This window comes from Plasmodium sp. gorilla clade G2, assembly GCF_900097015.1.
Source record: "Plasmodium sp. gorilla clade G2 genome assembly, chromosome: 14".
NCBI classification, from domain to species: Eukaryota; Apicomplexa; class Aconoidasida; order Haemosporida; family Plasmodiidae; genus Plasmodium; species Plasmodium adleri (nom. inval.).
In genome coordinates, this window is record NC_041706.1 from 1,402,025 (window position 1) to 1,420,454 (window position 18,430).

General features: G+C 19.3%; 6 protein-coding genes across 6 annotated transcripts in view; 3 read left to right on the forward strand and 3 right to left on the reverse strand.

The window, feature by feature from the left end:
• The window catches only part of PADL01_1436300 (translocon component PTEX150), a gene marked incomplete at both ends in the record, with an annotated part of 2,955 nt that extends 562 nt beyond the window's left edge, over positions 1-2,393 (forward strand). Inside the window, one exon of the mRNA XM_028684640.1 lies at positions 1-2,393. This exon is cut by the window's left edge and continues 562 nt beyond it. Coding sequence (XP_028540698.1) covers positions 1-2,393 — 2,393 coding nt within the window.
• Positions 2,394-3,698: 1,305 nt separating this feature from the next.
• PADL01_1436400 (conserved Plasmodium protein, unknown function) lies at positions 3,699-7,534 on the forward strand (the record flags this gene model as incomplete). The annotated part of the gene is made up of 2 exons (XM_028684641.1): positions 3,699-7,303; positions 7,480-7,534. 2 exons carry the CDS (start codon positions 3,699-3,701, stop codon positions 7,532-7,534), a joined length of 3,660 nt encoding a protein of 1,219 aa, XP_028540699.1.
• Positions 7,535-8,061: 527 nt separating this feature from the next.
• Positions 8,062-9,372, forward strand: PADL01_1436500 (GTP-binding protein, putative; the record flags this gene model as incomplete). The annotated part of the gene is made up of 1 exon (XM_028684642.1): positions 8,062-9,372. The coding sequence occupies one exon, from the start codon at positions 8,062-8,064 to the stop codon at positions 9,370-9,372; it is 1,311 nt and encodes a 436-aa protein (XP_028540700.1).
• A 547-nt stretch (positions 9,373-9,919) lies between these two features.
• PADL01_1436600 (cGMP-dependent protein kinase) lies at positions 9,920-13,413 on the reverse strand (the record flags this gene model as incomplete). Its single annotated transcript, XM_028684643.1, has 5 exons — positions 9,920-11,776; positions 12,024-12,454; positions 12,605-12,779; positions 12,964-13,033; positions 13,385-13,413. The coding sequence occupies 5 exons, from the start codon at positions 13,411-13,413 to the stop codon at positions 9,920-9,922; spliced, it is 2,562 nt and encodes an 853-aa protein (XP_028540701.1).
• A 1,409-nt stretch (positions 13,414-14,822) lies between these two features.
• Positions 14,823-17,439, reverse strand: PADL01_1436700 (conserved Plasmodium protein, unknown function; the record flags this gene model as incomplete). The annotated part of the gene is made up of 2 exons (XM_028684644.1): positions 14,823-14,942; positions 15,052-17,439. 2 exons carry the CDS (start codon positions 17,437-17,439, stop codon positions 14,823-14,825), a joined length of 2,508 nt encoding a protein of 835 aa, XP_028540702.1.
• A 203-nt stretch (positions 17,440-17,642) lies between these two features.
• Positions 17,643-18,380, reverse strand: PADL01_1436800 (ATP-dependent Clp protease proteolytic subunit; the record flags this gene model as incomplete). Its single annotated transcript, XM_028684645.1, has 1 exon — positions 17,643-18,380. One exon carries the CDS (start codon positions 18,378-18,380, stop codon positions 17,643-17,645), a length of 738 nt encoding a protein of 245 aa, XP_028540703.1.
• Positions 18,381-18,430: the final 50 nt, after the last annotated feature.

The window sequence follows — 18,430 nt, forward strand, 5'->3', positions numbered from 1 at the left end:
ATAATATGAATAATGATGATAATATGAATAACGATGATAATCTTAATAATGATGATAATATGAACAATGATGATAAAATCAATGGAGTAAACGAATCTGATGATAAAGCTTTGAACGAAGAAGAAGCTACAATTAATGAAATGGGTAAGATAAGTAACCCTTTTGAAGATATGTTAAAAGGAAAAGTTGATGAAATGGATTTTGGAAATATGATGAATAAAGATAATTTCAATTCATTTTTAAATTCATTAACAGGAAATAAAGATGGTAGTGGAAAAAATCCACTTAGTGATATGATGAATATTTTTGGTGTATCACCAACAGGAAAAGAAGGTGGAGCAGATGGAGTGAGTAAAGAAAATCAAATGAAAAAAATTAATGAATTAAAAGACAAATTAGAAACAATGTTAAAAGGTGCTGGTGTAAATGTAGATAAAATTAAAGATAGTATTAAAAATAATGATTTATTAAAAAATAAACAATTATTAAAAGACGCTATATCCAAATTAACATTAGACCCTTCAATGATGAATATGTTTAATAATAAAGATGGAACTAATGGAAAACCTTTTGATATAAATCCAGAAAGTATGATGAAAATGTTTAACACCCTTTCTAATGGAAAAGGAAATCTTGGTGACTTAAATATGAACACAGATAATGGATCATTTGATTCATTTAATGATGATGGTGTTGATAATAATTTAGTTCCTACCAATCCTAATTCAAAAAATAATAATGAAGATGACAAAAAAAGTGATGACGATGAGGATAATTATAATGATAAATCATTTGTTGTAAATTCTAAATATGCTGATAATTCCTTTGAAGATAAATTTAATACTTTTGATGAAAAGGATGATGATGTTAAATATGAATTGTTTGATGAAAATGTAGGAGAAGAAGAATCTTTTTCAACAAATGAAAAACATTCAAATAATAATAACAATACATATAATAGTAGCCAACAAGGAGTGGTTGATAAAAGTTTTGATGAAAATGATGAACCATTAATATCATCATCACAATTTGATAATAATAAGAAAAATAAATTATCACTTTCTACACATAATAAAAAATCCAAAAATATTATGGATTCCTTAGATTTAGAAAGTACTAACTATGGATCAAACTCTTCCTCATCTATTAACAACAGTCACAATAGTAAAAATAAGAATAGCAAGAAAAATAATAAGAAAAAATCATCCTACAAAGATGATATAAGAACAGATGGTAAAGTTGCCTTTGATATGCCTACCTTCCAGAAAACAATCAAAAATTTTGGTGGTGCAAATAATGAAATAGTCCAAAATATATTAAAGAAATATGTAACCTTTGATACTGATGATGACAATGATGTAGAAGATGAAGATGACGAGGATGATGATGATGATGATTTGGATGAAGATGAATTTAGTGTTAAAGATATTAAGAAATTAATCGAAGAAGGTGTTTTAGATTATGAAGATTTAACTGAAAATGAATTAAGAAAATTAGCTAAACCTGATGATAATTTCTATGAATTATCACCATATGCAAGTGATGAAAAAGATTTATCATTAAATGAAACTTCTGGATTAACAAATGAACAATTGAAAAATTTCTTAGGACAAAATGGTACATATCATATGAGTTATGATTCTAAATCTATTGATTATGCTAAACAAAAGAAATCAGAAAAGAAAGAGGATCAACAAGAAGATGATGATGGATTCTATGATGCTTATAAACAAATTAAAAACTCATATGACGGTATTCCAAATAACTTTAACCATGAGGCTCCACAACTTATAGGTAACAATTATGTGTTTACATCAATATATGATACTAAAGAAAACTTAATAAAATTCTTAAAAAAAAATAGTGAATATGATTTATACGACGATGATGATGATGAAAGTGGAACCTTTAAATCTCCTTTATATGACAAATATGGAGGAAAGTTACAAAAATTCAAAAGACAAAGAGCATTTAATTTACTTAAACAATGGAGAGCAAAAGAAAAAAAATTAAAAGAAAAGAAAAAGAAAGAAGAAATGGAAGCAAATAATGATTTCGACTTTTCTAAAAATTATAAATTTTCATCTAAAAATGATGGAGGTGTTACTATGTTTTCAAAAGACCAACTTGAAGATATGGTAAAAAATTTTGGAGGAAAACCTAGTGCTCAAGTAACTAATTCTTTCTCACGTAAAGAAAATCCATTTGTCCCTACTAATATAAATAATAATTCAAATGATGATGATATGGATAATGGATATGTTACATTTGACGGAAAAAATAAGGTCTCAGAAAATGATGAAGATGAAAAAGGAAATAACAATGATGATGAAAATGATAACGATGATTCTAATGAAGAAGAAGAATTAGACGAAGATGAAGACGACAATTAATTTTAAAAAAAAATTAAAAAATAAAATAAAATAAAAAAAAAAAAAAATAAAAAAAAAAATATATGTGTTATATTTTTTTGTGAACATATATATATATATATATATATATATATATATATCATATATGTTTTATTTTTTAAGTGGGAACCTCGTGTGTTTTAAGGAATAAATCTAATTAATTTAATTTTTTTTTTTTTTTTTTTTTAATTAATAATGGTATAGAAAAAATATATAATATATATGCTTTTCTGCCAAGTTTGCTTTTTATTTTATTTTTTCTCATATCAATTTTGTTTCCTTATATTTGCTCAGATCAGACGTCTATGAGAAATTTCTTTATATTTTATATAAATTTTATTCTGTATATTAATTTTTGATTTCCCTTTTTTTTTTTTAATTTTTTTTTTTTTCTTTTTCGAAGTTTTACCCCCCTTTTTTTAATTTTTATAATTCATTTTATATTATTATTCTATATATATATATAATTATATATATAAATTTTTTTTAATTCACTATGAACATATAATATATATCTTATTATTTGATTTATTACAAAATGGTATGTATTATATACAATAATATATATATATATATATATATATATATATGTAGAATAACAACCAACTTATATATTATTTTTTAAATATAAAAAAAAAAAAATTAATTAAATTTTATGGATAAGTTTTTTTTTTTTTTTTTAATATAAGAATTAAATCAAAAATAAAAGAAAAATATATTGCCTTATAATTGTTCCTTTTGAGAAAAAAACCTACATCATGATTTACACATAAAGAATAAATAAATATATTATAAATTAAAAAAAAAAAAAATGTAGTATATAGAATAACAATCTTTATGTTATATTCTCTATAATATAATACATATATAAATATATGTAAAATATTTAAATAAACAATATATATATATATATATATATATATATATTTAATATTTACAAATCCGAATCCAAAATATTGTTCAAGTATGAATTATTGTTTTTTTTTTTTTTTTTTTTTTTTTTACATAAATAAAAATATATAAATTATATATTTAATATATATATAATATTTATGTAATGGTTAATATATTAAAATTACGTTCTTTAAATTTTAATATTATATTATATATTCATTTTATTATGTTCCTATAGGTTCATTAAATGAATCATTAAAAAAAAAAAAAGAAAAAAAGAAAAATTTGTATCTAAACGTTTGTGTAGCAAAATATAGATACATATCTATATATCTATATTTATATATACATGTTGACATATTCTATTCAATGATAAAATGATCCTATCATATAATGTTGCTCAAAAACATTTTGAAAGGACAAGTGAATTATAAGAACGCTAGTTATATCAATATAGAAAAAGATATAAACAACAAAATAAATAAAATTTTAAATTTGATAGTATACGATGTGAATAAAAAGAAAAATATATCATGTTCATATATCATTGATTATATAAAATATATGAATAAACATGTTTATAAACTAAAAGATGAACAAGATTTAATTCCGGATTCAAAAGATAATGTATATATTCAGTGGAAATATTATAATAATATTACTGTCAATGTATTAAAAGAATATATGAAGAAATGTCATAGAAATAATATTGATTGTAATTATAATTATGAAAAGAAAAAAAAAATTCAATCTTCCAGTTATACAACTAATGATACATCGCCATTATTTACATTTAATGTAATAAATAATTATGCTGCGACAAAAGAAAAAGAAATAAAACATGATATGTATTATGACAAGTGTAATAACATAGGAAATAAAAATGTATCATATGAAAAAAATATAATAAAATTACAAACATGTCAAGAAGAAATACCCTGTGAAATTCAAAATGATAATCTTATAGATAATCATATGATTTACAAAATGAATAATATTCAGGGACATATATGTGAGAACTATGTAAACAATGATAAAAATATATTAAATAATTCTTTATATATATATTATAATATTCCTAATTTGAATTATATAAAATATATGTGGTTACATCATTCTTTAGTTATATTCAAATTATTAATTGATACAAATTTAAAAGTTGATATTAAGAGACAATTTAATATGACAAAAATAATTGTTAGTCTTCTAAAACAATTAAATAATAGTAATAGTAGTAATAATAATAATATCATAGATGTTGATTTATATCTTTCTTATTTTTATTTATTATCTAAAATTAATATGATAGATAAACATATGGTTATTCAACTATGTACATTTTTTAAGAAGGATTATAAAAATCTAAGTGATTTAAATAAGTTTTATCTATTAAGGTGTATATATAATTTTGATTATTCCTCAAAAAACTTTCAACAAATATTGAATTATTTGCAAAAGTATTTCTATACGTTAATAAAAAAACACTACCTAGAAAATAATACTAATTATAATTATGACAATTATATTCACTCTAAGGATGAACAGAAAGAAATAAGTTCGAAGAGTATATGTTATAATATAGATAGTACACAAACAGAAGGAGATAAAACTGAAATGTCAACATTAAAGAAATATACAAACAATATAATTACAAATTCAAATATAAATGAAAGTGAAAATATACATTCAAATAGTATTAATATAGACTTGAAAAAAAATATAATATATAATATTAATTATAGTAACAGTGATGATGCATATAACAACGCAGATGTAAATAATAGTTTATTCTCATCTTCATATAACATGTACAACACAGATATGTCTTATCATGTATTATCTAAAAAAAAAGGAAATAAAAATTGTGACAATTTATTTTTTCATAATTATTTGTTGGAAATATTTGAAGTATTATTTAAACGTAAAAAACATATAAGCCTTCTAGATAGAACAATATTTAAATGTGTTGTAAATAAAGAAGTGTCAATATATAATAAAATTAATTTAGATCTTTTTAAAAATATAGTAAAATTATGTGATGAAGAATTAATATTTTTTCTCTTTAATAAAATAATACAAGATATAGAAAATTATGATAATTTAGAAATATACCATCTTTTGACATATTTGAAAAAATATGAAGAAAACAATTCAATGTTTTATTTTTACAAGTTCTTTCATATGTTGAAGGAAAAACAATTTGAATATATGAACATAAAACATGTTATATATATTTATATTTACATAAATAGATATTTAAATAAAGAATTTAAGAAACAGCAAAAAAAAAAAATGAAAGACCTCATAAGTATAAACATAAACGACCAAATAAATGAAATATATAATGTGGACAATATGATAAATATGCTAAATAAGAAATCTGATTTTACATCTCAATATGAGTATATATACACGTTTTTAAATTCTTATATATATAATATAAATAATTATGATAATAAACGAATAGTAAAAAAAAAAACAGATGATATTCATAATGTTGAAATTTTTAATAATCTCTTAAATGAACATATTAATCAAAAAGATGAGGATATAAAAAAAGATAATTTTTGTTTATCAGAAGATAAAAGTAAAATGAAAATAAAAAATCAGTTCATGTGTATAGAACTTCTAAATGATATAAATAAAAATACAACAACTGTATTAACAACAAAAATAAATTATATAAATATAAAATATATAATTACCTTATTATATAATACTTGTCAAATTAAATATGAATATCAAATGAATTTTGTTATGAATCTTTTTTTTCATTTATATGAAGAATATTATATGTTAATAAATTTTTCACATGTATACAAAATATTGTTTCAGAATTTTTTGTTCTACTACTACTACTACAATGGAACTACTGAATATATGAAGGAAATATATGATGCAAATAAAGGAGAACATATTTATATGGATAAAAGAAATAATCATATGATGTATAAATATGAGAATAAAATGAAACAAGTTTATAATTATATAAATAGACGATATTTTATAAATGAACATCAATTATATGATATAAATAAATTTACTATATTATTAAATATATATGAAAAATATCTTTTGAATTTTATTAATTATAACATATATAAAAGTTCCAAAATACAAAATGAAAAAATAAATGAAAAGGATATTTTGAAGAATTCGTTCTTTGTTATATATATATATACTCATTTACAATATATTATTTTTAATAAAAAAAGAAACTATAATGATAATATTCCTTTGAATAATATAGAATTAATATTTAAATATAGTAAGCAAATTATAAAAAAGATAAATGTATATTTAAAGTCTAACATATTTGCATTGGGTTATATACAAAATATGAATAACTTTAAATGTAATGATAATAATAATAATAATAATATTAATAATTTCAAAATGTGTAAACATATAACATATAAATTCAACAATGAAATGGAATGTAATGTAATACCAAATATTTTTTATGAAAAGAACAAATTTGATATATCATTATTTGAAAGATTAGAAGATAAGAAATTTTTAAATATAAATATTTCACCATTTATAAATTGTCATAATAATAAAGAATATGACAATATTACAAATGAGATAATATCTTATAATATTAACAATTCTATATTAAATTTTGAATATAATATAGTTCCTTTATTTTATCATATCCTTCAATATATAAACTATATATGTACATATATATACTTTAACACAAATACACATGAAAATATAACTATAAAAGAATCATTAATTTTTATTTCTTTGATTTGTTTAAAATATAATTTCAATATATCAAATCATAATATTGTGATCATGAATAATATTTATAAAATACTGACAAGTATGCATATTAATGATATTAAGAAAAATATTCTTTTTATTATATCTCTAGATTATATAAACAAATCCTGTAATGTTAACAATATTGTAAGGACATTATTTAGATCTTCAAAAAATGGAAATTTCAATTATAATTTTAATATAAATTATATATGTGAAAATACAAGGTAAGCAAAAAAAAAAAAAAAAAAAAAAAAAAATATATAACCTATAATTATTATATATATATATATATATATATATATATATATATATATATATATATTTATTGTGTAAGATAATATAAAATGATTTGTTCTTTTATATTATAATCATTTATTTTTAATTTTTTTTTTTTTTTAAGGTGTAAAATTTTGGAAAGATATATTAAATATTTAAAAAAGGTACATATTTCATAAGAAGTGTTGCTAAGGAATTATTTTTTATCTTTCCCCAAAGTTAAAATATATACATATATGTATATGTATATTTTATTAAAAAAATGAAATAAAAAAAATAATTATATATATTTTATTTTTATAAATAAATGAACACATTATTATATATATATATATTAATATATGACCTATTTCTGAAAATTTTTAATATATATTTTTTTTGTAATATTTATTTTTTTATTTTTTTTTTTTTTGTGTTTTTCATTTTTTCCATAAGTGAACTATAAAATTAATTTGACCATTTTTATAAAAATAGACCCTTAATGTTTTTTGATAATTTAAGAAGAAACGCAAAAGTAATAATATATATATATATGTATATATTTATTTATATATTTGCTTTTCTTTATCTACAAAAATGATATGTGGTGAATACAATTAAGCATTTAAAAAATAGTTATTTAATATATTATACTTGGTTTAATTTTTTTTATTTTTTTGTTCCAAAAAAATATATTTAAATATATTTCTTGATATAATGTAGTGTCATGGATTCCACGCGAATAAGTGTGTGGAAAAAGGAGATAGGACCATCATTGAATGATGTGTTTTTAAAAAAAGATTTAGATAATATAAAACACGGAAATGATGAAAAGAAGAACAACATATATTTGAATACCATAAATGTTAATGAAAAAAGTAATAATAATAATAATAATAATAATATTAGTAGTAGTAGTAGTAGTAGAAGTGGTTTGGTTGAGAAAAAAGAAAAATATAGCGATTTTATCTGTCGAGATAAATTTGTATTTGATATGAATATTACCTGTTTTCCAAATTATATGCATAAGTCATCATTAAATATAAAAAAGAAATTTGATATAAGTGATTTAATTATAGAAGTTCGAGATGCAAGATTACCTTTTACATGTACTAATGATTTTATAATTGATGATTTAAAGAAAAAACTAGCAATGAATGATAATAATAATAATAATAATAATAATAATAATAATAAGACGAATAAAAAACGTATTATTATATTAAACAAAGTAGATTTAATACCAAGAAAGTTAGCTTTAAAAGCTCAAAGTTTAATTGAAGAAAAAACAAATACCGTGTGTTTATTAACTTCATCTAAATATAATAAAAATATCTCAAAAATTAGAGATATATGTAAAGAAATGAAACCAAAATTTAAAAGTTTTGGATTATTTGCTATGCTCATTGGTTTACCTAATGTAGGTAAATCTAGTATTATAAATTCATTTAAGGATATTACATATAATTTAAGTAAATATGGATATAAAAATAATAAAATAGCTTTTGAAGTCAATAGAAAAAGAGTAAAAACAAATGTCATAGCTGGAACAACTAAAATGATTGATACTTATAAAGTCTCAAATAATCCTTTACTTTATTTAATAGATACACCAGGAATTTTTTTACCTAAATTAGAAGATAAAGAAATTTCCTTAAAATTAAGTTCGATTGGAAATACATTAGATTATAAATATGACCATATGTATGTTGGTGATTATATTTTATTTATACTTAATAAACACAAACATTATAATTATGTTAAAATATTAGGTTTAGATTCTCCATCTAATGATATTCGTTTTATATCTAATGTTATATCAACTAAACTAAATTTATGTAGAAATTATAAATATTTAGATATTAATGGAGGTTGTAGGTTTTTTATAGATATGTTTAGATTAGGTTTATTAGGCCAAGTATGTTTAGAACCTGTACCAGATAAACAAGATTTTATCACTTATTTGGACTTCAAATCTGATGAACCACTAACTCTTAATTCGAAGAAATATCCAACACCATTCAGAGGTTTATTATAGTACACAATTTATATGAAAATATAAATATTTATAAATCTATAGACATATAAAATTTAATGAAAAGCACTACACCGCGTAACTATATATATATATATATATATATATATATATATATATTTATGTCCATTTCATATTTTTATTTTTTTGATTCTTCTTCATTTTGAGCACTAATTAAAATAATAATTATAATTTTATTTATTTATTTATTTATTAAAAATATTTAGAACCATTTGAATTTTTATTTAAATATATATATTTGTAAAATTAAAAACAAACAAAAAAAAAGAAAAGAATAAAAAAAACACCGCAAATTATAAATTTATTATATTATACAAACAAATGAGAAAAAAAAAAAAAAAAAAATTATTAATAATAAAAATAATATTTTTCAAAAATTTATAATAATTACATATATATATGAAGGAACAAGTATATTATTATGAATATGTAAGATTTCTAAAAATATACTAAAAAAAATTAAAAAATAATAATCCTTTCAAATATCATACCACACTAATTCAATGTATATATATATTTTTTTATTTATTTAAAAATCTATGTCCCAGTTGTCTTCATCATTCAGTGGTTCTTCATCATCCTCAGCGTCCTCCTCCTCTATTTGTTTAATATCAATATCTTCTGCATACGTTTCAGATTTTGATATTAAAGGAGGATCAAGCAAACGACCAGCTAATTTATCCCAATTGAAGTTTGAGAAAAATGGATGATCTTTTATGTCTTTAAAACCATTTATTGAACAACCAATTCTTCCTTGAGGTAATCTACATAAAAGTCTTTTCATCAAATTTATACTATCTGTATCTGTAACATATTCTGGAAATGTAAGTTGCCCTGTTAATATATCACGGAATATTTCTAATTGATCTTCTTCATCATTACCAAATGGTAATGGACCACATATAAATTCATATAGACATATTCCTAATGCCCATATATCAACAGTACATCCATAACCTTTTCCTAAAATAACTTCAGGTGCCATATAATGAGGAGTACCTACTAATGTATAAGCTCTACCTTGTACCTTTTTAGCACAACCAAAATCGATTAGTTTTACATAACCTTGTTTATCTAATAAAATATTTTCTGGTTTTAAATCTCTATATACAATATTTCTCTCATGTAAATATTCAATAGCTAAAATGATAGAACCTAAATAAAATTGAGCTTGTGATTTAGACAACAATCCTAATTTTCTAATAGCATCATATAATTCTCCACCTGTAACTAATTCTGTTAAAAAATAAAAATATTTTGAATCTTTAAATGTTCTTACTAATCTTATAATAAATGGATGATCATTTTCTGCTGTTATTTCTCTTTCTAATTTTATATTGTTTTGTTGATTTAAATTAATAATACTTTTTTTACTAACACATTTTAATGCATATCTTATTTTTGTTGGTTTATGATGAACTAATTTAACTGTCCCGAATGTACCTCTACCAATAATTCTTTCTGTTTCTAATTCATCCATTTCTACTTTAGTATCTTGCATTTTTATTCTTTCTTCCAAATGTGCTAACATAGGTCCTTGAATAATTTGTAAAAATACGCTTTTATCAACAAACCAACATTCAACATTATTTACTTTACTTATAACAGAAGCTGTTCTTGGTTCATCATATAATAAAGCTCTTTCTCCAAAATAATCATTTTTTCCTAATGTACGTAACCTTTTTTTATTTTTTACTATTTCTACTTCTCCATTTTTAATAATATAAAATCTAGATCCTACTTCTCCTTCTTGTATTATATAATCTCCTTCTTCATATCTTGTCGTTCTAAAAGCTTCGATTAATAAATTACATTGTTTATCAGTTAAATATCTAAAGATATACATTTTCTTAATAATACTTTTTTTATTATTATAATCAATTGATGCATCAATATTATTATTTCCTAAACAATCAGCTAAACATGTTTCTGTTATTAATGCAATTTTACAAACTTCTAATGATTTAATAGTATGTTTAAATGTTTGTTTCTGATTTAATACATATTGATCTCCAAAAGACATTCCTCTCGATAATATACCAATAGATGTATCATCAAGGAATAATTCTACTTTACCTTCTAATACAATTATATATTTAACGGATTTTATTTTATCCTTATGTAATATATGATAATTAGCTGGATAATCTCGAACAATGGCGGTATCTGCTAAATCGTTTAATTGATCCCCACTGAACTGTTTAAAAATTTCACTCTGTTGCAAAGCTTCAGTCATAATATTACGAAATAAAACAACTTGTAAATTACCTAAAACAATATTTAATAATTTCCTACAAATGGATGCACAAGCAGTTGGTTCCTTTGCAATGATTGTTGCACTTCTTGGTTCATCATATAGTAGAGCCCTTTCCCCGAAATAGGAACCCTGTTAAAATGAAAAAAAAAAAAAAAAAATAAGTAAATAGTCCATAAAAGGTGATACACAAGGATATACCACATAATATATATATTAAAATATCTAAAAATTATACACCATATAGCATTTATGCATAAATAACAAAATAAAACAATATGGCTACATTTTTTTTTTTTTTTTTTTTTTTTATTATTTTTTTTTTTTTTTTTTTTTTTTTTTTTTTTTTTTTTTTTTTTTTTTTTTTTTTTTTGCGTACTTTTTCTAAAACCCTTATCTCCTCATCGTTAATATATACCGTAGCCTTTCCTTCTTTTAAAATATATAAGACATCTCCATAATCCCCTTGTTTAACAATGGTTTCACCAGATTTAAAGTTTTGTATTACACAAGCATTAGTAATCATGTTTTTTTGTGCCTCAGTTAACATATCAAAAACTGAAACAGAATCGATAAATGTTCTGTTCTCATTAAAATTTCTATTAGATAATTGTTTTAGGGTAGCTCTAAATGTACTTCTTTGAACTCCCCATAGAGTTCCGTCAGTTTCAGCAATTATAGTTGCACTTCTTTGGGTATTATGAATTAATGCAGCTTCACCAAAAGAACTACCTTTTCCCATGGTTTTTACTTTCTTATCATTTACATAAACATCAAATTTACCGCTATTAATAATGAAAAAGTATGACCCTAAAAGGGAATAATAAATATATATATATATGACATATACATTACATAAACATTTTATGTATAGATACATATATATTTTAATACAAACAAGAAATTATATATATATATATATATATATATATATATATATTTATTTATTCATTTTGATACCTTTTTCCCCTTGCTTTATTACTAAATTTCCACTTTTAAAAACAAAAAATTGCATATAATTAGACAGGGTTAATATTTCATTATCGTTTAATGTACTACAAACTAAATTATTTTTTAAGGACGTCTTTATCATATCAATATCTTCTGAAAGCTTTTCCCGAAGTTCTAAATGATCCTAAAAATAAAATAAAATAAAATATACGTTATAGATAAATAAAAAAAAAAAAAAAAAATATGAAAACAACATTTCTATATAATTAAATATAGATATACACTTTTTAAATGATATAATAATCTATAACAAAAATATTTACATAGGTTATTCCTTTTGAAATTTAGAAATTCATTTTATTTCATACCTCCATTAAACTATCTTCTCCTGTAAAATCATCATTTGAAAAAATAGCCTTCTTTTTATTTCTTTCATTCCTAATATATATGATTAAAAAAAAAAAGAAAAAGAAGAATCATACATTAATAAACAAGAAGACTTTTATAAATAAATATATAGAACGTTAATAACATGTAATTAAATTTTTTATATATTATATCTTTAAAAATATAATATAAAAATAAAATAAAATATAAAAACCAAAAAGTCATGCATATATATAATTTCTTAAGGTATTATGAAATATTCTTAATCTTATAATAAATTTCTTGTTTTCATATAAATAAAATTATATAAATGTAGATATAAATTTATGTATATATATATATATGTATATATATATATTATATGTTTTTTTCTTTTTTTTTTTCAACATATTTCAAATATACCCTTTTTTTAGATTATCATCTTCTTCCATTTTTTTTTTTTTTTATTTTCTATTATATATTTTATATACACTTAAATTCTCTCTAAATCTTTGTGTATACAAATTAAAAAAAAAAAAAAAATGTGTAAATATTTATGAGAAAATAATTTTCCTTTTTATTACAAAAATTTAAAGTATTAGTTATTAAAACATAGTGAAATAAATTGTATATTTTAAAAATATTTCATTTAATTGAATTTTTAAAAATATAAAAAAAAAAAAAAAATCGAAAATGTATTAATAAAAAATATGTTTGCAGAAATAAGTAAAAAAAAAAAAAAAAATTTAGGTACAAAAAGGTGGAAAATTAAAATTTGGAAATTAAATAAAAAATAAAAAAATAAATCATATATATATATAATATATATATATATATATATATTTTCTTCAAAGAAATGTTAAAATATTTATATATAATAATTATGAATTTATAACAAAAAAAAAAAAAAAAAAAAAAAAAAAAAAAAATTGAAATAATTCTAAATGAATTCTTCAAATTAATTCAAATAAAAATACAATGTATAAAATTAAACACAATAAATAGAAAATAGAAAAACATGTGTAAAATAATAATTTATCTATTTATTTATTCATTCATTTATTTTATTTTATTTTTTTTTTTTTTTTAAATCAAAAATTGTGGGTGTAATTTTATAGGTTAGGAATATGATATTTATTTTATACATAAATTAAAATATATATATATGAAAGATTAATTATTAAATCTGAAAGACTTTGAATTTTCTTTAAATCATAATTTATACTTTTGTTGAATAAATAATTTGTTATAAAATTAATATATATTTTTTTTTTCTTTACTTTTTTATCTTGTCTTTATTATTCTTTTATATGAAAATAGAACAAAAACAAGTAAATAATGAAAACATAAAATAATATTATTTCGATTTGGTAATATTTCTTAAAAATAATAATTAGTAATAATATAAAGAAAAAAAATGGTTTATTCTATGTTGATAATGTATTAATTTTTTTTTTTTTTTTTGTTCTATACTATTTTATAATATATACATATAACAACATACTTATGTATAAAAACATACACAAATATGTACATATATATATATACCATATTATTATATTAGCATATTTGAATTAAAAATCTTGATATAAAGAAACAAATTATAAAAATGTATATTTAAATAAATATTGAGGAATATAATGTGAATAATTTAATATGTTGAAAAAAATTATTTCAAATATATATTTGTATACAAAAAAAAAAAAAAAAAAAAAGAAAGAAAAAGGAATAAAGGGTGTGTTTAAATGGTTCATGTCATTTTATTCTATAGTATCTTTATTTTGTTCTTGTCATATATAAATATTGTTCAATAGAGAAAATAAATTAACCTGATGATTCAATATTCTAATTATAGTATTGGCTATCCAATTAACTTAATTTGAACATTGGATTTTTTGGTGTCTTTAGAATTAGTATTTTGGTATTGTTTTGATAACAAATAATAAAAGTATTTATTTTTAATTTTCTGTCTATTATATGCCTAAAAAAAAAAATATATATATATATATATATATATATATATAATATGTATAAATAAATATATACATATATTTATTTTGATGTGTAAATATATTTATTTTTTTATATACTTGTGTTATGTTCAGAATATCCACATTTTTTAAATACGTAATATGTTTCATGAATAAGGGTATAAATACATTATAAAAATTAATATCATTAAATGATAAATAAGAAAATGATCTTAATAGGGATGTCAATATTGGTAAGCTAATAAAGTATACATTTTTACAAACATATATAGATAAAATTTGCAAAAGTGTATAATTTTTAACTTTTATATTATTATAAAATATATTTTTTTTATTTTGATCTTGTTCATTAGATAGATGTTTATTATTATTTAACCATAGATAACTATTGTATACAACATTTCTAATAGTATGATTAAATCTATTTTTTTTAACAACTGTTTGTTTTGTAAATGCTAAAAGATTATACAAATATATAGATAATGTTTTTGCATCGCATAATTTATTTATATATAAGTCAATAATCCTATGAGTAATAGAATATATAAATGATTCCTTATAACATCTATCTGTTTGTGCTAAAAATATTAATACACTTTTAATTTCTTTACTATCAAAATTTTGAATTATATATGTTTCATTATTTTTTATCAAATTAAGAACTTTATTTTGTAATTTATTAAAATCTGAAGAATTATGATGCATATTTAATGATAACATAGAATCAATTATATAGAATATATGACCAATATAATAATTATCTATAAATAAGAGTTTGTTTTTATATGGACATATCTTATTATTATTAAATAATAAAATATTATCCTTTTTATTTATGTATATTTCAATTTTTGTATTATCCAAATGACTACATATATTTTTAAATACTTCAATCATTTTTTGATAGTTAAATTCATAATACAAATTTTCTCTTATAAAATTATTATACATATTAATATATTTATCAATATGTATATTTTCCTTATTATTATTATTGTTGATGTTAACAAATGGTTCATTTTTTATATCTTTCGTTTTATAATCTTCAAAAAAAAATAATTTATCCCACTGTGACATATATAAAGTTTCAGGTGTTGATTTTGTTTTATCATTATTAATTTCAATATGGATATTTTCTTTATTTTTGAATATATTTCTATTTGATGATTTTGAATTTAAAAAGAATGAATAAAAATTTAATCCATCATTATATAAGCTATTTTTAAATAGCATATAATTATCTCTATTTATATTTTCAATTTCGTTTATATATAAATTATGTATTATGTCATTATCATTAATATCATTATGACTATTAACATTTATAGAATTAGAATTATCATTTTGATCTATATCATCCTCATTATTGTTATCTATTTGTTTCATATTAGAACTTTTTTTTTGTGTGTCAACTTTTTTGTCATGCTCGTTATCATCTTCTTCATGTAATGCATCATTCTGAAAATTGTCTTCATGTCTAGTAATTGTTTGCATTAAATCATCAAGTAAATAATTATTAAATGTTATATTTTCATTTTTATATAAAGCATATATACGTGATAACATACATACTTCAAAAAGATTTGCATTTTGTTCATAAACATTTTTGTTTATTTTTCTGGTTAAAAGAGAAAAGATATTCTTATCAAAAAAATTAATTTTATATAAGAATTGTAATATATTTAACAAAAAGTAATTATTAAAATTATAAAAATTTTCTATAAATATTTCTATAATAGGAACAATTTTATTATTATCATGTATATCACTAAATAAACTAACACATTCAAAATATTTATAAATTAGTATTGGTTCTACCTCTTCATTATTTATTATAAAATTTCTTAAGATATTATCTAATGTTCCATTTTCTACTTTTAAAAAAGAAAAATAATAAAACATCATCATGAAATATTTTATATTTACATTATTTAATAAATCTTTGGTATCTTTACTTTTATATATATTATCAAATTGTTTACTCAGTTCTGTCAAAAAGTCCAAATCGTATATTCTTTCCATATAACAAAAATATAGCATAGAAAAGATATCTACAAATTTTATCTTTTCATTATTACAACCATCTTTTGAAACTTCCTTCTTATATTGTATATATTCAAGTAGTACTTTTTTATATTCGTTTATATATATTTCTTTTTTATCATTAGTACTTCCTTCATTGAAATAATCAATGATAAAATTTGGGATGACATGAGGATTTTTTTTATCATGCTTTTTTAGGATATCATTAAAGAATGAGCTCTTTATATTATCACAATTTTCATTAGTATGAGCATATTCTTCATTTTTATTATTTTCAATATTTAAATTTTTAACTTTATCATCTTTATCATTGTTATTGTTTTGCATGGAATTAAAATATACTCTTTTTATAAATTGTGTTATATCATTTTTTATTAATATATTTCTTTTACATAAAATTGGCAAATGAAAATGTCTTGAAAATAATATACGCCTTATTAACATTTTGATATGCTTTCTTTATAAATTATATACGATATTTAAAAAAATAAGATGATGTTCAAAATATAAAATATAAAATAATATAACAAAAAAAAAAAAGAAAATATCATATAAATAAATATATATATATATATATATATATAATATAATATACAATATAGTATTATATAATAATAAAAAATAATACTATTTATTTATTTATTTTTTTATTCCTTTTCAAGTATATGATCAACCAATTTAAAATCTACTGCTTCATCTGCATTAAAATATTTATCTCTTTCTAATATATTTGAAATAACATTTGTATCTTTTTCTGTATTTTTAGAAATGATTTCTATTACTTTTTTTTTGGTGTTCATTATTTCTTTATTTTGTATTTCGATATTGGTTGCTTGATTAAAGGGTATGATAGAATAAGATTGATTTAAACAAAAAGAGGAGTTTTTTAAAGAAAAGCGATAACCTTTTTTTCCACTGCTAGCTAATATACAAGCAATTCCATACGCTTTTCCTAGACAATAAGTATACACATCAGAAGATATATAATTAATTACATCAACTATTGATATTACATCAGTTATACCATTCAAATTTATTATTTTATTATTATCTATATCACCTGTACTGTTAATATATAAATGTATAGGTTTTCTTTTAGATTCATATTCTAAATATAATAACTGGGAGATTATTTGTTCTGATATATGAGGATAAATAGGTGATGATAAAAATATAATTCTTTTAGATAAAAGTAAAGAAGGTATATTTATGCTATACTTGTGATGCTCATTATTGGAATAATATAATTGGCTTTTATTATTATTTTTTTTTTTATATCTGTTTATATTGACTTTGTTTGTAATAAAATTATATCTCGTTATAATTTTTGTACATTTACAAAAATTTATACAAATTATTAACATAAATAATAACAAGCCTTGCATTTTTGAGTATTTAAAACATTATATATATATATATATATATATATATATGT